Source organism: Leptodactylus fuscus, unplaced genomic scaffold (assembly GCF_031893055.1).
Source record: "Leptodactylus fuscus isolate aLepFus1 unplaced genomic scaffold, aLepFus1.hap2 HAP2_SCAFFOLD_108, whole genome shotgun sequence".
Taxonomy (NCBI): domain Eukaryota; kingdom Metazoa; phylum Chordata; class Amphibia; order Anura; family Leptodactylidae; genus Leptodactylus; species Leptodactylus fuscus.
The window spans coordinates 14,805-38,806 of NW_027439902.1; the positions used below are offsets into that span (position 1 = coordinate 14,805).

Genomic DNA, 24,002 nt, shown 5'->3' on the forward strand with positions numbered 1-24,002 from the left:
TTATCAGCCATGTCAAGAGGGGAGAGGCCGACTGTAGGACAGGGGAATACAATCTATTACTATCTGTTATCAGCCATGTCAGGAGAGGAGAGGCCGACTGTAGGACAGGAGAATACAATCTATTACTATCTGTTATCAGCCATGTCAGGAGAGGAGAGGCCGACTGTAGGACAGGAGAATACAATCTATTACTATCTGTTATCAGCCATGTCAGGAGAGGAGAGGCCGACTGTAGGACAGGGGAATACAATCTATTACTATCTGTTATCAGCCATGTCAGGAGAGGAGAGGCCGACTGTAGGACAGGAGAATACAATCTATTACTATCTGTTATCTGCCATGTCAGGAGAGGAGAGGCCGACTGTAGGACAGGAGAATACAATCTATTACTATCTGTTATCAGCCATGTCAGGAGAGGAGAGGCCGACTGTAGGACAGGGGAATACAATCTATTACTATCTGTTATCAGCCATGTCAGGAGAGGAGAGGCCGACTGTAGGACAGGAGAATACAATCTATTACTATCTGTTATCTGCCATGTCAGGAGAGGAGAGGCCGACTGTAGGACAGGGGAATACAATCTATTACTATCTGTTATCAGCCATGTCAGGAGGGGAGAGGCCGACTGTAGGACAGGGGAATACAATCTATTACTATCTGTTATCAGCCATGTCAGGAGAGGAGAGGCCGACTGTAGGACAGGGGAATACAATCTATTACTATCTGTTATCAGCCATGTCAGGAGAGGAGAGGCCGACTGTAGGACAGGAGAATACAATCTATTACTATCTGTTATCAGCCATGTCAGGAGAGGAGAGGCCGACTGTAGGACAGGGGAATACAATCTATTACTATCTGTTATCAGCCATATCAGGAGAGGAGAGGCCGACTGTAGGACAGGAGAATACAATCTATTACTATCTGTTATCAGCCATGTCAGGAGAGGCCGACTGTAGGACAGGAGAATACAATCTATTACTATCTGTTATCAGCCATGTCAGGAGAGGCCGACTGTAGGACAGGAGAATACAATCTATTACTATCTGTTATCAGCCATGTCAGGAGAGGAGAGGCCGACTGTAGGACAGGGGAATACAATCTATTACTATCTGTTATCAGCCATGTCAGGAGAGGAGAGGCCGACTGTAGGACAGGGGAATACAATCTATTACTATCTGTTATCAGCCATGTCAGGAGAGGAGAGGCCGACTGTAGGACAGGAGAATACAATCTATTACTATCTGTTATCAGCCATGTCAGGAGAGGAGAGGCCGACTGTAGGACAGGAGAATACAATCTATTACTATCTGTTATCAGCCATGTCAGGAGAGGAGAGGCCGACTGTAGGACAGGGGAATACAATCTATTACTATCTGTTATCAGCCATATCAGGAGAGGAGAGGCCGACTGTAGGACAGGAGAATACAATCTATTACTATCTGTTATCAGCCATGTCAGGAGAGGCCGACTGTAGGACAGGAGAATACAATCTATTACTATCTGTTATCAGCCATGTCAGGAGAGGCCGACTGTAGGACAGGAGAATACAATCTATTACTATCTGTTATCAGCCATGTCAGGAGAGGAGAGGCCGACTGTAGGACAGGGGAATACAATCTATTACTATCTGTTATCAGCCATGTCAGGAGAGGAGAGGCCGACTGTAGGACAGGGGAATACAATCTATTACTATCTGTTATCAGCCATGTCAGGAGAGGAGAGGCCGACTGTAGGACAGGAGAATACAATCTATTACTATCTGTTATCAGCCATGTCAGGAGAGGAGAGGCCGACTGTAGGACAGGAGAATACAATCTATTACTATCTGTTATCAGCCATGTCAGGAGAGGAGAGGCCGACTGTAGGACAGGGGAATACAATCTATTACTATCTGTTATCAGCCATGTCAGGAGAGGAGAGGCCGACTGTAGGACAGGAGAATACAATCTATTACTATCTGTTATCAGCCATGTCAGGAGAGGAGAGGCCGACTGTAGGACAGGAGAATACAATCTATTACTATCTGTTATCAGCCATGTCAGGAGAGGAGAGGCCGACTGTAGGACAGGAGAATACAATCTATTACTATCTGTTATCAGCCATGTCAGGAGAGGAGAGGCCGACTGTAGGACAGGGGAATACAATCTATTACTATCTGTTATCAGCCATGTCAGGAGAGGAGAGGCCGACTGTAGGACAGGAGAATACAATCTATTACTATCTGTTATCTGCCATGTCAGGAGAGGAGAGGCCGACTGTAGGACAGGAGAATACAATCTATTACTATCTGTTATCAGCCATGTCAGGAGAGGAGAGGCCGACTGTAGGACAGGGGAATACAATCTATTACTATCTGTTATCAGCCATGTCAGGAGAGGAGAGGCCGACTGTAGGACAGGGGAATACAATCTATTACTATCTGTTATCAGCCATGTCAGGAGAGGAGAGGCCGACTGTAGGACAGGAGAATACAATCTATTACTATCTGTTATCAGCCATGTCAGGAGAGGAGAGGCCGACTGTAGGACAGGAGAATACAATCTATTACTATCTGTTATCAGCCATGTCAGGAGAGGCCGACTGTAGGACAGGGGAATACAATCTATTACTATCTGTTATCAGCCATGTCAGGAGAGGAGAGGCCGACTGTAGGACAGGGGAATACAATCTATTACTATCTGTTATCAGCCATGTCAGGAGAGGCCGACTGTAGGACAGAGGAATACAATCTATTACTATCTGTTATCAGCCATGTCAGGAGAGGAGAGGCCGACTGTAGGACAGGGGAATACAATCTATTACTATCTGTTATCTGCCATGTCAGGAGGGGAGAGGCCGACTGTAGGACAGGAGAATACAATCTATTACTATCTGTTATCAGCCATGTCAGGAGAGGAGAGGCCGACTGTAGGACAGGGGAATACAATCTATTACTATCTGTTATCAGCCATGTCAGGAGGGGAGAGGCCGACTGTAGGACAGGGGAATACAATCTATTACTATCTGTTATCAGCCATGTCAGGAGAGGAGAGGCCGACTGTAGGACAGGGGAATACAATCTATTACTATCTGTTATCAGCCATGTCAGGAGAGGCCGACTGTAGGACAGGGGAATACAATCTATTACTATCTGTTATCAGCCATGTCAGGAGAGGAGAGGCAGACTGTAGGACAGGGGAATACAATCTATTACTATCTGTTATCAGCCATGTCAGGAGAGGCCGACTGTAGGACAGGAGAATACAATCTATTACTATCTGTTATCAGCCATGTCAGGAGGGGAGAGGCCGACTGTAGGACAGGGGAATACAATCTATTACTATCTGTTATCAGCCATGTCAGGAGAGGCCGACTGTAGGACAGGGGAATACAATCTATTACTATCTGTTATCAGCCATGTCAGGAGAGGCCGACTGTAGGACAGGAGAATACAATCTATTATTATCTGTTATCAGCCATGTCAAGAGGGGAGAGGCCGACTGTAGGACAGGGGAATACAATCTATTACTATCTGTTATCAGCCATGTCAGGAGAGGAGAGGCCGACTGTAGGACAGGGGAATACAATCTATTACTATCTGTTATCAGCCATGTCAGGAGAGGAGAGGCCGACTGTAGGACAGGGGAATACAATCTATTACTATCTGTTATCAGCCATGTCAAGAGGGGAGAGGCCGACTGTAGGACAGGGGAATACAATCTATTACTATCTGTTATCAGCCATGTCAGGAGAGGAGAGGCCGACTGTAGGACAGGAGAATACAATCTATTACTATCTGTTATCAGCCATGTCAGGAGAGGAGAGGCCGACTGTAGGACAGGAGAATACAATCTATTACTATCTGTTATCAGCCATGTCAGGAGAGGAGAGGCCGACTGTAGGACAGGAGAATACAATCTATTACTATCTGTTATCAGCCATGTCAGGAGAGGAGAGGCCGACTGTAGGACAGGGGAATACAATCTATTACTATCTGTTATCAGCCATGTCAGGAGAGGAGAGGCCGACTGTAGGACAGGAGAATACAATCTATTACTATCTGTTATCTGCCATGTCAGGAGAGGAGAGGCCGACTGTAGGACAGGAGAATACAATCTATTACTATCTGTTATCAGCCATGTCAGGAGAGGAGAGGCCGACTGTAGGACAGGGGAATACAATCTATTACTATCTGTTATCAGCCATGTCAGGAGAGGAGAGGCCGACTGTAGGACAGGAGAATACAATCTATTACTATCTGTTATCTGCCATGTCAGGAGAGGAGAGGCCGACTGTAGGACAGGGGAATACAATCTATTACTATCTGTTATCAGCCATGTCAGGAGAGGAGAGGCCGACTGTAGGACAGGAGAATACAATCTATTACTATCTGTTATCAGCCATGTCAGGAGAGGCCGACTGTAGGACAGGGGAATACAATCTATTACTATCTGTTATCAGCCATGTCAGGAGAGGCCGACTGTAGGACAGGGGAATACAATCTATTACTATCTGTTATCAGCCATGTCAGGAGAGGAGAGGCCGACTGTAGGACAGGGGAATACAATCTATTACTATCTGTTATCAGCCATGTCAGGAGAGGAGAGGCCGACTGTAGGACAGGGGAATACAATCTATTACTATCTGTTATCAGCCATGTCAGGAGAGGAGAGGCCGACTGTAGGACAGGGGAATACAATCTATTACTATCTGTTATCAGCCATGTCAGGAGAGGCCGACTGTAGGACAGAGGAATACAATCTATTACTATCTGTTATCAGCCATGTCAGGAGAGGAGAGGCCGACTGTAGGACAGGGGAATACAATCTATTACTATCTGTTATCTGCCATGTCAGGAGGGGAGAGGCCGACTGTAGGACAGGAGAATACAATCTATTACTATCTGTTATCAGCCATGTCAGGAGAGGAGAGGCCGACTGTAGGACAGGGGAATACAATCTATTACTATCTGTTATCAGCCATGTCAGGAGGGGAGAGGCCGACTGTAGGACGGGGGAATACAATCTATTACTATCTGTTATCAGCCATGTCAGGAGAGGAGAGGCCGACTGTAGGACAGGGGAATACAATCTATTACTATCTGGTATCAGCCATGTCAGGAGAGGCCGACTGTAGGACAGGAGAATACAATCTATTACTATCTGTTATCTGCCATGTCAGGAGAGGCCGACTGTAGGAGAGGAGAATACAATCTATTACTATCTGTTATCAGCCATGTCAGGAGAGGCCGACTGTAGGACAGGAGAATACAATCTATTACTATCTGTTATCAGCCATGTCAGGAGGGGAGAGGCCGACTGTAGGACAGGGGAATACAATCTATTACTATCTGTTATCAGCCATGTCAGGAGAGGAGAGGCCGACTATAGGACAGGAGAATACAATCTATTACTATCTGTTATCTGCCATGTCAGGAGAGGCCGACTGTAGGAGAGGAGAATACAATCTATTACTATCTGTTATCAGCCATGTCAGGAGAGGCCGACTGTAGGACAGGAGAATACAATCTATTACTATCTGTTATCAGCCATGTCAGGAGGGGAGAGGCCGACTGTAGGACAGGGGAATACAATCTATTACTATCTGTTATCAGCCATGTCAGGAGAGGAGAGGCCGACTATAGGACAGGAGAATACAATCTATTACTATCTGTTATCAGCCATATCAGGAGAGGAGAGGCCGACTGTAGGACAGGGGAATACAATCTATTACTATCTGTTATCAGCCATGTCAGGAGAGGAGAGGCCGACTGTAGGACAGGGGAATACAATCTATTACTATCTGGTATCAGCCATGTCAGGAGAGGCCGACTGTAGGACAGGAGAATACAATCTATTACTATCTGGTATCAGCCATGTCAGGAGAGGCCGACTGTAGGACAGGGGAATACAATCTATTACTATCTGTTATCAGCCATGTCAGGAGAGGAGAGGCCGACTGTAGGAGAGGAGAATACAATCTATTACTATCTGTTATCAGCCATGTCATACTAGGGAGAGGGTAATTTTGTAGCAGTATTTCCTCACTTGTATATATTTTCCTTCACATATTTCTGTGTATCGTTGCGTTTCGATGCTTGTATAGCCTGAACTTTACATATGAGGCACTTGTTTTATGTTCCTGATATGATACTTTGTATCTATCTTCAGGTTCCATTTCTTCCATCAAGAGTTAACTAGCAGTGTTACGACACAATGTATCAGTGCCGTGGCGGCGTTGCGAGCTCAGATCTGTGCTATGAATTCTCCATACTGTGAGATTTTAATAATGCAGAACTGTCATAAAATCTACAAGAAGGAAAAAAAAAAAATATTGTTTTTCTGATTCTTCTGAAGCAAATCTGCCGTTCAAGCCGCAAAGCGAAATGTGATTAAAGCGTCGCCGGCTCCTGTCCCGGGATCTGATTTTATTATTTTTAGAAATGTATCTTTCATATGAAATATTAAGTCATCGCGCTCCATACAAATTCCATTACAAGAACTTGACATTGGCGGAGGCTGGAGAAGTTGTGCGTCGGGGAGCGGTCCGCCATACGGGAGGCTGGCGTGGATTTCCATATCGTGTTCTCTCTCGCAGGTGTCTGCACATAACTTGGTTTTCTATAGACTCAGACTCAATCCTGACACAATTAATGGCTCCTAATAATAATTCCCAGTATTGATTGGAGGGGTAAATAATGGCGTCTCCTGCGCCGACGATCACATTACACCCGAGGACGCAGGACTTATCAGAAGTTATTGATCACTGACCTGATGCTCTTCCAGGTGGCAGCAACTATGGGGCAGCCGTGTCTTACAACTTATCCTACAAAGAACACCATGGTTATCCATCCAGAATATCAAATGAGCAAATGACAAGATCCAGAAAAGCTTAAACTGAGGTGTGAGGTAGAGCTATGAGGGTCACCTCAACACTCCTGGCTTGATGCTAGAATAGATTGGCTAGAAGTAGGCTCTCCCACTAGGTGGCGCTGCCCCGGCTCTGGGTGTGTTAGCTGTGCAGTCGGTCCAGTAGGTGGCGCTGCCCCGGCTCTGGGTGTGTTAGCTGTGCAGTCGGTCCAGTAGGTGGCGCTGCCCCGGCTCTGGGTGTGTTAGCTGTACAGTCTGATATACCCAGAGCCGGGGCAGCGCCACCTACTGGACTATTAGCTGTGCAGTCTGATGGTCCACTAGGTGGCGCTGCCCCGGCTCTGGGTGTGTTAGCTGTGCAGTCTGATATACCCAGAGCCGGGGCAGCGCCACCTACTGGACTATTAGTTGTGCGGTCTGATGGTCCACTAGGTGACGCTGCCCCGGCTTTGGGTGTGTTAGCTGTAGAGGACGCACAAAACTGCTCATGAGCGCCCTCTTACAGCAGCACCCTGAGCCATGGAGTGAATGGCGTCATACAGCAGCTTTAACATTGTAGTAAACATCGGAATATGGTGCAAACAGCGACCAACCAACCAAAACCATTGGTGTTGAAGGGAAAGATGTATGAGTAATTGGCAGCATTTCCTGCACCGTTTCCATTGACTTAAGGAGGGGGGGGGGGGGGGTATTCAAATACAGGGGGGCGCCATCTAGCGCTAGTTTGCAGTAACAACCAATGGAGCAGCAGGTTTGGATGATCCTCATGGTTTGAGCCATTGGTCTGTATATGACCCCCTGACCTGCAGCAGCTGGGAGACATTACTTAATAACACGACGCTGCCCCCAATGTCATTCCTGCCCCCGGGGGTGCCATCAGGTCACAGGGCAATACCTGAGTAGTAATGAATACAGACTGTGCTGCTGTGGCCCCGGGCCCCTGACACCCCGTATCATGTGATATAGCCGTTATTCTGAGCGTCCTGTCATCACACAGATTAGTCGGAGCGCGTCGTCTGCGGCAGCGCGGTATAAATAACGGATGATTAGTTTATTATCTGATGACAGGTAAAGCTGATTTCCTGCCAGCTCTGACTGCTTCATGGCTGCGCCGCCGCTGCCGCCTCTGGTTTTGCGCGGCGTTCTGCATTAACATCCGCCACACAATGCCGACCACACTGAGCTTTTCATCACGGCCACCGATAGCCCATTTACATGTAAAGGCGATGCTTTTAATTTAATTGGTTTTCATGGCGCCGACTGTGCGGTGGGATCCCTGAGGAGAACGGAGAGACGAACCGCAGCGCTGAACAGAGTTCAAAGATTTGTCTCCTGCCACCAGATGGGAGAATAAATGGATTGCGAGGACACAATCGTCTGCTCGCCATCGCCGTCCGCCTCTCATGTAGTGCAGACAAAAGGGCGAAATCCTCAGATAAGACCAAACCCGGCGGGACTGGCAAAGTCCTGGAAGTGCCCCGGCCTAAGATGCGGGGTCAAGGATGGCTGTGGAGGATACAGGGACCCTACACTGTACAGGTAATAGGGCAGGAGATGAAGAGCACTGCAGCGCCACCCACAGGCCAGCCAGTACACAGTAACAACTGTCTAACCCACTCACTATTGGGGGGCGGGACCGGCTCCCCTCACTATTGGGGGCGGGACCGGCTCCCCTCACTATTGGGGGCGGGACCGGCTCCCCTGACTATTGGGGGCGGGACCGGCTCCCCTCACTATTGGGGGCGGGACCGGCTCCCCTCACTATTGGGGGCGGGACCGGCTCCCCTCACTATTGGGGGCGGGACCGGCTCCCCTCACTATTGGGGGCGGGACCGGCTCCCCTCACTATTGGGGGCGGGACCGGCTCCCCTCACTATTGGGGGCGGGACCGGCTCCCCTCACTATTGGGGGCGGGACCGGCTCCCCTCACTATTGGGGGCGGGACCGGCTCCCCTCACTATTGGGGGCGGGACCGGCTCCCCTCACTATTGGGGGCGGGACCGGCTCCCCTCACTATTGGGGGCGGGACCGGCTCCCCTCACTATTGGGGGCGGGACCGGCTCCCCTCACTATTGGGGGCGGGACCGGCTCCCCTCACTATTGGGGGCGGGACCGGCTCTCCTCACTAGTGGGGGCGGGACCGGCTCTCCTCACTAGTGGGGGCGGGACCGGCTCTCCTCACTATTGGGGGCGGGACCGGCTCTCCTCACTAGTGGGGGCGGGACCGGCTCTCCTCACTAGTGGGGGCGGGACCGGCTCTCCTCACTATTGGGGGCGGGACCGGCTCTCCTCACTATTGGGGGCGGGACCGGCTCTCCTCACTATTGGGGGCAGGACTGGCTCTCCTCACTATTGGGGGCAGGACCGGCTCTCCTCACCCCTCCTTAGGCGGACATGCCTTCCCGGGCCCTGAACTATGGAGACACATCAGAGACAGATCCTGGGCTTCTCAGTCTAACATGATAGGGCTGCTCCTGTACCCTAGGGGGAGGGGTGCTGTCCAGGGTAGGGCCCCTTTCTGTTCTCTAGAGCATCTCCCAGGTGATCGACCCCCTCCCTCCACTATAATCGGGGGTCTCGGAGCCTTCAGGGAATATCCCCCAAGTGAACAGCACGGAATCTGTCGCTTATTTACATTGTAATTCATTAAAGTTATAGAGATCAAATACAGACCAGGAGGTGATACAGTATATACCCTGCCAATATAACACAAGAGGGGGGGGGGGGGGGTGATACGGTATATACCTTGCCAGTATAATACAAGAGGGGGGGGGGGGGGTGATACAGTATATACCCTGCCAATATAACACAGGTGGGGTGAGACGGTATATACCCTGCCAATGTAACACAGGTGGGGTGAGACGGTATATACCCTGCCAATATAACACAGGTGGGGCGAGATGGTATATACCCTGCCAATATAACACAGGTGGGGTGAGACGGTATATACCCTGCCAATATAACACAGGTGGGGCGAGATGGTATATACCCTGCCAATATAACATGAGGAAGGGGGGTGATACAGTATATCTTGTGCTGATATAACACAGGTGGGGAGATACGGTATATACCCTGCCAATATAACACAGGAGGGGGGGGGGGGTGATACGGTAAATCCACCGCCGGTATAACACAGGTGGGGAGATACGGTATATACCCTGCCAATATAACATGAGGAGGGGAGGGGGTGATACAGTATATCTTGTGCTGATATAACACAGGTGGGGAGATACGGTATATACCCTGCCAATGTAACATGAGGAGGGGAGGGGGTGATACAGTATATCTTGTGCTGATATAACACAGGTGGGGAGATACGGTATATACCCTGCCAATGTAACATGAGGAGGGGAGGGGGTGATACAGTATATCTTGTGCTGATATAACACAGGTGGGGAGATACGGTATATACCCTGCCAATATAGGAGAGGAATAGCCACTTTGTACTGCCCCTGATATAGTATGGGGCTCAGCCCGTGGCAGGATAACGCCTGATGACCGCCTCCTCTTGTGGGGGATCTGAGGCCACTTCTAATGACTTTGGATTGTGCAATCATTTCTATAGTTTGGGCCTCGGTAGGAACGACCTGGCGATTGTTCTAACTCAGAGAAGCAGGCAAACGTGACACACAAGTGTATAGAAAAGAACCGCCATGACCAGCCCCCTCCGATGAGAGCACGCCCACCCCATAGCCCTCAAAAGAGGCCAATACCTAGGGGCCAACACCTAGGGGCCAACACCTAGGGGCCAACACCTAGGGGCCAACACCTAGGGGCCAACACCTCCTGCACATCTGTATGATTTGTTAGATTTCAGGATGGAGGTGGCTCTCTCACCCTGTGTGGGCTCCATCACCCCCCCCAATACCAGCCATGACGCCTCCCACAGCCCCATATGGCGTCATATACAGACGGGAGCCTCCGACAATCTGCGACACATTCATCAGCGCTGCCGTTCTTACCTGATAAACTGGAATCCATTTTAAAGATGTCGGACAGCCGGTTATTCACGGGCTCATACGGAGAATCCTCCAGCAGTTCATTCCCTACAGGAGACAGGAACATTAGGACGATATTAGCTATACAGTAACACAATGTATCAGCAGGATGGCGGTATTATAGTGTATAGTATATATAGCTACAGTATAGTGACACAGTGTATCAGCAGGATGGCGGTATTATAGCGTATAGTATATATAGCTACAGTATAGTGACAGTGTATCAGCAGGATGGCGGTATTATAGCGTATAGTATATATAGCTACAGTACAGTAACACAATGTATCAGCAGGATGGCGGTATTATAGTGTATAGTATATATAGCTACAGTATAGTGACACAGTGTATCAGCAGGATGGCGGTATTATAGCGTATAGTATATATAGCTACAGTATAGTGACAGTGTATCAGCAGGATGGCGGTATTATAGCGTATAGTATATATAGCTACAGTATAGTGACACAGTATCAGCAGGATGGCGGTATTATAGTGTATAGTATATATGGCTACAGTATAGTGACACAATGTATCAGCAGGATGGCGGTATTATAGTGTATAGTATATATAGCTACAGTATAGTGACAGTATCAGCAGGATGGCGGTATTATAGTGTATAGTATATATGGCTACAATATAGTGACAGTATCAGCAGGATGGCGGTATTATAGTGTATAGTATATATGGCTACAATATAGTGACAGTATCAGCAGGATGGCGGTATTATAGTGTATAGTATATATAGCTACAGTATAGTGACACAGTGTATCAGCAGGATGGCAGTATTATAGTGTATAGTATATATGGCTACAGTATAGTGACAGTATCAGCAGGATGGAGTTATTATAGTGTATAGTATATATAGCTACAGTATAGTGACACAATGTATCAGCAGGATGGCAGTATTATAGTGTATAGTATATATGGCTACAGTATAGTGACAGTATCAGCAGGATGGCGGTATTATAGTGTATAGTATATATGACTACAGTATAGTGACACAATGTATCAGCAGGATGGCGGTATTATAGTGTATAGTATATATGGCTACAGTATAGTGACAGTGTATCAGCAGGATGGCGGTATTATAGTGTATAGTATATATGGCTACAGTATAGTGACACAATGTATCAGCAGGATGGCGGTATTATAGTGTATAGTATATATAGCTACAGTATAGTGACACAGTGTATCAGCAGGATGGCGGTATTATAGTGTATAGTATATATGGCTACAATATAGTGACAGTATCAGCAGGATGGCGGTATTATAGTGTATAGTATATATAGCTACAGTATAGTGACACAGTGTATCAGCAGGATGGCGGTATTATAGTGTATAGTATATATGGCTACAGTACAGTAACACAATGTATCAGCAGGATGGAGTTATTATAGTGTATAGTATATATAGCTACAGTATAGTGACACAATGTATCAGCAGGATGGCAGTATTATAGTGTATAGTATATATGGCTACAGTATAGTGACAGTATCAGCAGGATGGCGGTATTATAGTGTATAGTATATATGACTACAGTATAGTGACACAATGTATCAGCAGGATGGCGGTATTATAGTGTATAGTATATATGGCTACAGTATAGTGACAGTGTATCAGCAGGATGGCGGTATTATAGTGTATAGTATATATGGCTACAGTATAGTGACACAATGTATCAGCAGGATGGCGGTATTATAGTGTATAGTATATATAGCTACAGTATAGTGACACAGTGTATCAGCAGGATGGCGGTATTATAGTGTATAGTATATATAGCTACAGTATAGTGACATAGTGTATCAGCAGGATGGCGGTATTATAGTGTATAGTATATATAGCTACAGTATAGTGACACAATGTATCAGCAGGATGGCAGTATTATAGTGTATAGTATATATGGCTACAGTATAGTGACAATGTATCAGCAGGATGGCGGTATTATAGTGTATAGTATATATGGCTACAGTATAGTGACAATGTATCAGCAGGATGGCGGTATTATAGTGTATAGTATATATGGCTACAGTACAGTGACACAGTATCAGCAGGATGGCGGTATTATAGTGTATAGTATATATGGCTACAGTACAGTGACACAGTGTATCAGCAGGATGGCGGTATTATAGTGTATAGTATATATGGCTACAGTATAGTGACAATGTATCAGCAGGATGGCGGTATTATAGTGTATAGTATATATGGCTACAGTATAGTGACAATGTATCAGCAGGATGGCGGTATTATAGTGTATAGTATATATAGCTACAGTATAGTGACATAGTGTATCAGCAGGATGGCGGTATTATAGTGTATAGTATATATGGCTACAGTATAGTGACAGTATCAGCAGGATGGAGTTATTATAGTGTATAGTATATATGGCTACAGTATAGTGACAGTATCAGCAGGATGGCGGTATTATAGTGTATAGTATATATGGCTACAGTACAGTAACACAATGTATCAGCAGGATGGCGGTATTATAGTGTATAGTATATATAGCTACAGTATAGTGACAGTATCAGCAGGATGGCAGTATTATAGTGTATAGTATATATGGCTACAGTATAGTGACACAATGTATCAGCAGGATGGCAGTATTATAGTGTATAGTATATATAGCCACAGTATAGTGACACAGTGTATCAGCAGGATGGCGGTATTATAGTGTATAGTATATATAGCTACAGTATAGTGACAGTATCAGCAGGATGGAGTTATTATAGTGTATAGTATATATAGCTACAGTATAGTGACACAATGTATCAGCAGGATGGCAGTATTATAGTGTATAGTATATATGGCTACAGTATAGTGACAGTATCAGCAGGATGGCGGTATTATAGTGTATAGTATATATGGCTACAGTATAGTGACACAATGTATCAGCAGGATGGCGGTATTATAGTGTATAGTATATATAGCTACAGTATAGTGACACAATGTATCAGCAGGATGGCAGTATTATAGTGTATAGTATATATGGCTACAGTACAGTGACACAGTGTATCAGCAGGATGGCGGTATTATAGTGTACATTTTATATAGCTACAGTATAGTGACAGTATCAGCAGGATGGCGGTATTATAGTGTATAGTATATATAGCAACAGTATAGTGACAGTGTATCAGCAGGATGGCGGTATTATAGTGTATAGTATATATAGCTACAGTATAGTGACAGTATCAGCAGGATGGCGGTATTATAGTGTATAGTATATATGGCTACAGTATAGTGACACAGTGTATCAGCAGGATGGCAGTATTATAGTGTATAGTATATATGGCTACAGTATAGTGACAGTATCAGCAGGATGGCGGTATTATAGTGTATAGTATATATAGCTACAGTATAGTGACACAATGTATCAGCAGGATGGCAGTATTATAGTGTATAGTATATATGGCTACAGTATAGTGACAGTATCAGCGGGATGGCGGTATTATAGTGTATAGTATATATGGCTACAGTATAGTGACAGTATCAGCAGGATGGCGGTATTATAGTGTATAGTATATATAGCTACAGTATAGTGACAGTATCAGCAGGATGGCGGTATTCTAGTGTATAGTATATATGGCTACAGTATAGTGACACAGTGTATCAGCAGGATGGCGGTATTATAGTGTATAGTATATATAGCTACAGTATAGTGACACAATGTATCAGCAGGATGGCGGTATTATAGTGTATAGTATATATGGCTACAGTATAGTGACACAGTGTATCAGCAGGATGGCGGTATTATAGTGTATAGTATATATAGCTACAGTATAGTGACACAATGTATCAGCAGGATGGCAGTATTATAGTGTATAGTATATATGGCTACAGTATAGTGACAATGTATCAGCAGGATGGCGGTATTATAGTGTATAGTATATATAGCTACAGTATAGTGACAGTATCAGCAGGATGGCGGTATTATAGTGTATAGTATATATAGCTACAGTACAGTGACACAGTGTATCAGCAGGATGGCGGTATTATAGTGTATAGTATATATGGCTACAGTATAGTGACACAATGTATCAGCAGGATGGCAGTATTATAGTGTATAGTATATATAGCTACAGTATAGTGACACAATGTATCAGCAGGATGGCAGTATTATAGTGTATAGTATATATGGCTACAGTATAGTGACACAATGTATCAGCAGGATGGCGGTATTATAGTGTATAGTATATATAGCTACAGTATAGTGACAGTATCAGCAGGATGGCGGTATTATAGTGTATAGTATATATGGCTACAGTATAGTGACACAGTGTATCAGCAGGATGGCGGTATTATAGTGTATAGTATATATGGCTACAGTACAGTAACACAATGTATCAGCAGGATGGAGTTATTATAGTGTATAGTATATATGGCTACAGTATAGTGACAGTATCAGCAGGATGGCGGTATTATAGTGTATAGTATATATAGCTACAGTATAGTGACAGTATCAGCAGGATGGCGGTATTATAGTGTATAGTATATATGGCTACAGTATAGTGACACAGTGTATCAGCAGGATGGCAGTATTATAGTGTATAGTATATATGGCTACAGTATAGTGACAGTATCAGCAGGATGGCGGTATTATAGTGTATAGTATATATAGCTACAGTATAGTGACACAATGTATCAGCAGGATGGCAGTATTATAGTGTATAGTATATATGGCTACAGTATAGTGACAGTATCAGCGGGATGGCGGTATTATAGTGTATAGTATATATGGCTACAGTATAGTGACAGTATCAGCAGGATGGCGGTATTATAGTGTATAGTATATATAGCTACAGTATAGTGACAGTATCAGCAGGATGGCGGTATTATAGTGTATAGTATATATAGCTACAGTATAGTGACAGTATCAGCAGGATGGCGGTATTATAGTGTATAGTATATATAGCTACAGTATAGTGACAGTATCAGCAGGATGGCGGTATTATAGTGTATAGTATATATGGCTACAGTATAGTGACACAGTGTATCAGCAGGATGGCGGTATTATAGTGTATAGTATATATGGCTACAGTACAGTAACACAATGTATCAGCAGGATGGAGTTATTATAGTGTATAGTATATATAGCTACAGTATAGTGACAGTATCAGCAGGATGGAATTATAGTGTATAGTATATATAGCTACAGTATAGTGACACAGTGTATCAGCAGGATGGCAGTATTATAGTGTATAGTATATATAGCTACAGTATAGTGACAGTATCAGCAGGATGGCGGTATTATAGTGTATAGTATATATGGCTACAGTATAGTGACAGTATCAGCAGGATGGCGGTATTATAGTGTATAGTATATATAGCTACAGTATAGTGACAGTATCAGCAGGATGGCGGTATTATAGTGTATAGTATATATGGCTACAGTATAGTGACACAGTGTATCAGCAGGATGGCAGTATTATAGTGTATAGTATATATGGCTACAGTATAGTGACAGTATCAGCAGGATGGCGGTATTATAGTGTATAGTATATATAGCTACAGTATAGTGACACAATGTATCAGCAGGATGGCAGTATTATAGTGTATAGTATATATGGCTACAGTATAGTGACAGTATCAGCGGGATGGCGGTATTATAGTGTATAGTATATATGGCTACAGTATAGTGACAGTATCAGCAGGATGGCGGTATTATAGTGTATAGTATATATAGCTACAGTATAGTGACAGTATCAGCAGGATGGCGGTATTCTAGTGTATAGTATATATGGCTACAGTATAGTGACACAGTGTATCAGCAGGATGGCGGTATTATAGTGTATAGTATATATGGCTACAGTATAGTGACAGTATCAGCAGGATGGCGGTATTATAGTGTATAGTATATATAGCTACAGTATAGTGACACAATGTATCAGCAGGATGGCAGTATTATAGTGTATAGTATATATGGCTACAGTATAGTGACACAGTGTATCAGCAGGATGGCGGTATTATAGTGTATAGTATATATAGCTACAGTATAGTGACAGTATCAGCAGGATGGCGGTATTATAGTGTATAGTATATATGGCTACAGTATAGTGACAGTATCAGCAGGATGGCGGTATTATAGTGTATAGTATATATGGCTACAGTACAGTGACACAGTGTATCAGCAGGATGGCGGTATTATAGTGTATAGTATATATGGCTACAGTATAGTGACACAGTGTATCAGCAGGATGGCGGTATTATAGTGTATAGTATATATAGCTACAGTATATTGACAGTATCAGCAGGATGGCGGTATTATAGTGTACATTTTCTATAGCTACAGTATAGTGACAGTATCAGCAGGATGGCGGTATTATAGTGTATAGTATATATGGCTACAGTATAGTGACAGTGTATCAGCAGGATGGCGGTATTATAGTGTATAGTATATATGGCTACAGTATAGTGACAGTATCAGCAGGATGGCGGTATTATAGTGTATAGTATATATGGCTACAGTATAGTGACACAGTGTATCAGCAGGATGGCGGTATTATAGTGTATAGTGTATATATAGCTACAGTATAGTGACAGTGTATCAGCAGGATGGCGGTATTATAGTGTATAGTATATATAGCTACAGTATAGTGACAGTATCAGCAGGATGGCGGTATTATAGTGTATAGTATATATGGCTACAGTATAGTGACAGTATCAGCAGGATGGCGGTATTATAGTGTATAGTATATATGGCTACAGTATAGTGACACAGTGTATCAGCAGGATGGCGGTATTATAGTGTATAGTATATATAGCCACAGTATAGTGACACAGTGTATCAGCAGGATGGCGGTATTATAGTGTATAGTATATATAGCTACAGTATAGTGACACAATGTATCAGCAGGATGGCGGTATTATAGTGTATAGTATATATAGCCACAGTATAGTGACACAGTATCAGCAGGATGGCGGTATTATAGTGTATAGTATATATAGCTACAGTATAGTGACAGTATCAGCAGGATGGCGGTATTATAGTGTATAGTATATATGGCTACAGTATAGTGACAGTATCAGCAGGATGGCGGTATTATAGTGTATAGTATATATGGCTACAGTATAGTGACAGTGTATCAGCAGGATGGCGGTATTATAGTGTATAGTATATATAGCTACAGTATAGTGACAGTATCAGCAGGATGGCGGCATTATAGTGTATAGTATATATGGCTACAGTATAGTGACAGTATCAGCAGGATGGCGGTATTATAGTGTATAGTATATATGGCTACAGTATAGTGACACAGTGTATCAGCAGGATGGCGGTATTATAGTGTATAGTATATATAGCCACAGTATAGTGACACAGTGTATCAGCAGGATGGCGGTATTATAGTGTATAGTATATATAGCTACAGTATAGTGACACAATGTATCAGCAGGATGGCGGTATTATAGTGTATAGTATATATGGCTACAGTATAGTGACACAGTGTATCAGCAGGATGGCGGTATTATAGTGTATAGTATATATGGCTACAGTATAGTGACATAGTATCAGTATCATTAGTTACACAGTGACAAAGTATCAACTCTCAGTCACTGATGACATAGTTTTAGAGATGTCCTGCTGTTTAGTTGGCGGTAATACAAGGCAAACTCACTAGGTTCACCTCTGGGCAGGTTTATTGATCTGTTAGCAGGTTGTCGGCAGGTTGGCATTTCTTTGGGTCATGTCTTGATCAATCCTGCGATTCCAGGGTCAGGGGAGATGAAACAAGTATGGGCTGTAATGACTGCAGAGCGGAGGGGGCCCAGCAGGAGGGCCCACTGTCCTGGCTCCTATACATTAGGCTTATGTATTATAGAATGGCACATTCTGTACAATTCTGCAGTTGTTCTCATTCTATACGGACAATCAGGGAGCTGCCATTATAACAGAGACCCCAATAATCAGCCAGCGGAACAGGGGGCTGCGGTGCTCTGCTGGGTGCTGCTCCCATCAACCCTGACATTATCCTATACCACTTACCCCCTGCAGCCTACAAGCCAGGGGCAAATGTGTAGACTCCATGAACTCCCTTATGGATGATCAAACAGGGCGCTCCTGAATTGCCCTGGTAATAAAGGGGGCACAGAGAACAGTCTGAGTAATAAAGGGGGCACAGAGAGCAGTCTGAGTAATAAAGGGGGCACAGAGAGAAGTCTGAGTAATAAAGGGGGCACAGAGAGAAGTCTGAGTAATAAAGGGGGCACAGAGAGAAGTCTGAGTAATAAATGGGTCACAGAACAGTCTGAGTAATAAAGGGGGCACAGAGAACAGTCTGAGTAATAAAGGGGGCACAGAGAGAAGTCTGAGTAATAAAGGGGGCACAGAGAGAAGTCTGAGTAATAAAGGGGGCACAGAGAGAAGTCTGAGTAATAAATGGGTCACAGAACAGTCTGAGTAATAAAGGGGGCACAGAGAACAGTCTGAGTAATAAAGGGGGCACAGAGAGAAGTCTGAGTAATAAAGGGGGCACAGAGAGCAGTCTGAGTAATAAAGGGGGCACAGAGAGAAGTCTGAGTAATAAAGGGGGCACAGAGAGAAGTCTGAGTAGTAAAAGGGGCACAGAGAGAAGTCTGAGTAATAAAGGGTCACAGAACAGTCTGAGTAATAAAGGGGCACAAAGAAGTCTGAGTAATAAAGGGGGCACAGAGAGAAGTCTGAGTAATAAAGGGGGCACAGAGAGCAGTCTGAGTAATAAAGGGGGCACAGAGAGCAGTCTGAGTAATAAAGGGGGCACAGAGAGAAGTCTGAGTAATAAAGGGGGCACAGAGAGCAGTCTGAGTAATAAAGGGGGCACAGAGAGCAGTCTGAGTAATAAAGGGGGCACAGAGAGCAGTCTGAGTAATAAAGGGGGCACAGAGAGCAGTCTGAGTAATAAAGGGGGCACAGAGAGCAGTCTGAGTAGTAAAAGGGGCACAGAGAGAAGTCTGAGTAATAAAGGGTCACAGAACAGTCTGAGTAATAAAGGGGCACAAAGAAGTCTGAGTAATAAAGGGGGCACAGAGAGCAGTCTGAGTAATAAAGGGGGCACAGAGAGCAGTCTGAGTAATAAAGGGGGCACAGAGAGCAGTCTGAGTAATAAAGGGGGCACAGAGAGCAGTCTGAGTAATAAAGGGGGCACAGAGAGCAGTCTGAGTAATAAAGGGGGCACAGAGAGCAGTCTGAGTAATAAAGGGGGCACAGAGAGAAGTCTGAGTAATAAAGGGGGCACAGAGAGAAGTCTGAGTAGTAAAAGGGGCACAGAGAGAAGTCTGAGTAATAAAGGGTCACAGAACAGTCTGAGTAATAAAGGGGCACAGAGAGAAGTCTGAGTAATAAAGGGGGCACAGAGAGAAGTCTGAGTAATAAAGGGGGCACAGAGAGCAGTCTGAGTAATAAAGGGGGCACAGAGAGCAGTCTGAGTAATAAAGGGGGCACAGAGAGCAGTCTGAGTAATAAAGGGGGCACAGAGAGCAGTCTGAGTAATAAAGGGGGCACAGAGAGCAGTCTGAGTAATAAAGGGGGCACAGAGAGCAGTCTGAGTAATAAAGGGGGCACAGAGAGAAGTCTGAGTAATAAATGGGTCACAGAACAGTCGGAGTAATAAAGGGACACAGAGAGAAGTCTGAGTAGTAAAGGGGCACAGAGAGCGGTCTGAGAAATAAAGGGGGCACAGAGAGTATACTGTAGGTGATGGGGTCAGGTCAGGTGGTTTAGACCTCTATATATCAGCTGCCCTCCATACTGCTCCCATTTCCCTTTCTCAGGATTATGGCCCAGATTTTGGGGGTCCTTGTATACTGCTCTGAGCCCCTGCCAGGCCTGGAGTCGCTACATCTAGATTTTTTTTGACACTTCTGATTGGAGACGTTCCGTTCCTGCTGATCCCCCGGGATGTGTCCGAGGTTTCTAATGAACATTTCTTTTCTTTCTACAGATCCAGATTATTCAATACAATTGATTTTCTCCACGAGTACAGCCGACACCTGAAATAATGGGCTGACGCGTTCTGCACCTGCGCGCTCACACAAGCCAGACAGCTAAGCGAAAATACTGAAGGGGTTAAGTGCGGTTTTTATAGCCAAGGAAACATTATTTACTCCTAGTAATGGAACGGCGAGATGGGAACGCACATCTGCTCTGTATGATCCTCCTAATGTACCAACTGCAGAGGAAGGAGCCGACACGAGCTACCAGTCCCTGGCCAGCACCAGAACCAGCTGTAATACATTACACAGCACTAACTGGGCCAGACTGGGACCTGAATAGTGAGCGCAGCTCTGGAGTATAATACAGGATAAGTAATGTAATGTATGTACACAGTGACTGCACCAGCAGAATAGTGAGCGCAGCTCTGGGGTATAATACAGGATAAGTAATGTAATGTATGTACACAGTGACCAGCAGAATAGTGAGCGCAGCTCTGGAGTATAATACAGGATAAGTAATGTAATGTATGTACACCGTGACTGTACCGGCAGAATAGTGAGCGCAGCTCTGGAGTATAATACAGGATAAGTAATGTAATGTATGTACACAGTGACTGTACCAGCAGAATAGTGAGCGCAGCTCTGGAGTATAATACAGGATAAGTAATGTAATGTATGTACACAGTGACTGTACCAGCAGAATAGTGAGCGCAGCTCTGGGGTATAATACAGGATAAGTAATGTAATGTATGTACACAGTGACTGTACCAGCAGAATAGTGAGCGCAGCTCTGGAGTATAATACAGGATAAGTAATGTAATGTATGTACACAGTGAGTGCACCAGCAGAATAGTGAGCGCAGCTCTGGGGTATAATACAGGATAAGTAATGTAATGTATATACACAGTGACCAGCAGAATAGTGAGCGCAGCTCTGGGGTATAATACAGGATAAGTAATGTAATGTATGTACACAGTGACTGCACCAGCAGAATAGTGAGCGCAGCTCTGGGGTATAATACAGGATAAGTAATGTAATGTATGTACACAGTGACTGTACCAGCAGAATAGTGAGCGCAGCTCTGGAGTATAATACAGGATAAGTAATGTAATGTATGTACACAGTGACTGTACCAGCAGAATAGTGAGCGCAGCTCTGGAGTATAATACAGGATAAGTAATGTAATGTATGTACACAGTGACCAGCAGAATAGTGAGCGCAGCTCTGGGGTATAATACAGGATAAGTAATGTAATGTATGTACACAGTGACTGTACCAGCAGAATAGTGAGCGCAGCTCTGGAGGATAATACAGAATAAGTAATGTAATGTATGTACACAGTGACTGCACCAGCAGAATAGTGAGCGCAGCTCTGGAGTATAATACAGAATAAGTAATGTAATGTATGTACACAGTGACCGCACCAGCAGAATAGTGAGCGCAGCTCTGGAGTATAATACAGGATAAGTAATGTAATATATGTACACAGTGACTGTACCAGCAGAATAGTGAGCGCAGCTCTGGAGTATAATACAGGATAAGTAATGTAATGTATGTACACAGTGACTGTACCAGCAGAATAGTGTGAGTGCAGCTCTGGAGTATAATACAGGATAAGTAATGTAATGTATGTACACAGTGACTGTACCAGCAGAATAGTGAGCGCAGCTCTGGGGTATAATACAGGATAAGTAATGTAATGTATGTACACAGTGACTGCACCAGCAGAATAGTGAGTGCAGCTCTGGAGTATAATACAGGATAAGTAATGTAATGTATGTACACAGTGACTGTACCAGCAGAATAGCGAGCGCAGCTCTGGAGTATAATACAGGATAAGTAATGTAATGTATGTACACAGTGACTGCACCAGCAGAATAGTGTGCGCAGCTCTGGAGTATAATACAGGATAAGTAATGTAATGTATGTACACAGTGACTGCACCAGCAGAATAGTGAGCGCAGCTCTGGAGTATAATACAGGATAAGTAATGTAATGTATGTACACAGTGACTGTACCAGCAGAATAGTGAGCGCAGCTCTGGAGTATAATACAGGATAAGTAATGTAATGTATGTACACAGTGACTGTACCAGCAGAATAGTGTGCGCAGCTCTGGAGTATAATACAGGATAAGTAATGTAATGTATGTACACAGTGACTACACCAGCAGAATAGTGAGTGCAGCTCTGGAGTATAATACAGGATAAGTAATGTAATGTATGTACACAGTGACTGTACCAGCAGAATAGCGAGCGCAGCTCTGGAGTATAATACAGGATAAGTAATGTAATGTATGTACACAGTGACTGCACCAGCAGAATAGTGTGCGCAGCTCTGGAGTATAATACAGGATAAGTAATGTAATGTATGTACACAGTGACTGCACCAGCAGAATAGTGAGTGCAGCTCTGGAGTATAATACAAGCTATAACTCAGGGTCAGTACAGAATAAGTATAGGGTAGCATGGTGGCTCAGTGGTTAGCACTGCAGCCTTGCAGCACTGGAGTCCTGGGTTCAAATCCTACCAAAGACAACATTAGCTGTATATTTCGAGCCCTATATGGGACAGTGACTGTGAATGGCTGTAAAGGGCTGCAGAATATGATGGTGCTGTAAGAATAGTAAATAATAATAATATGCACAGACTTTTCTGTAGATTCTTTCTATATGTGACCTATAATATGATATTTGATGTGTCCGGGGTTTTTTAGTTTTATAGTTAATAATTTCTGGGTATAATTTGCCTTTATTATTCCAGGCCTTAGAGACACAACCTGGAGATGTGTATAGGGGGTGTGTATAGGGGGTGTGTATAGGGGGTGTGTATAGGGGGTGTGTATAGGGGGTGTGTATAGGGGGTGTGTATAGGGGGTGTGTATAGGGGGTGTGTATACGGGTGACTGATGAAAGGTCAGCCTTTGTTTGTGGGTTCTGGTGGGTAACCGCCATCTGTTCCCCAGACTGGAGAGGGGCCCGGATCTTACAGATGGAAGGGCGCAGCACATGGACAAATTCAATCATGAGGTCGAGGCCCTGTTTAGTATGACAATGGGCATCTTGATGTCAGTCAGTGATGTGTGTGGCATGTTCAGCAGGGGCCCCAAAGTTTCTGACATTCAGCAGCCGCCTGTAGGGTCAGAGGTCAGGATCAGCATCAAAACCTCCGCATTATAACTCGCTTTAATTGATAATGAATTGACAAAATGCAGCCATTCTGTTACTGGGCTGCTGACATTTCCTTCTATTAGTCGTG

At 44.5% G+C, this 24,002-nt stretch overlaps 1 protein-coding gene across 1 annotated transcript in view; it reads right to left on the reverse strand.

Annotated features, from left to right (window-relative positions):
- LOC142186617 (GDNF family receptor alpha-1-like) overlaps positions 1-24,002 on the reverse strand; it is a gene marked incomplete at its 3' end in the record, with an annotated part of 54,475 nt that overhangs the window by 13,379 nt on the left and 17,094 nt on the right. Inside the window, exon 3 of the mRNA XM_075261315.1 lies at positions 10,762-10,894. Within this exon, the coding sequence (XP_075117416.1) occupies positions 10,762-10,894 (133 nt within the window). The remainder of the gene's footprint in view (positions 1-10,761; positions 10,895-24,002) is intronic.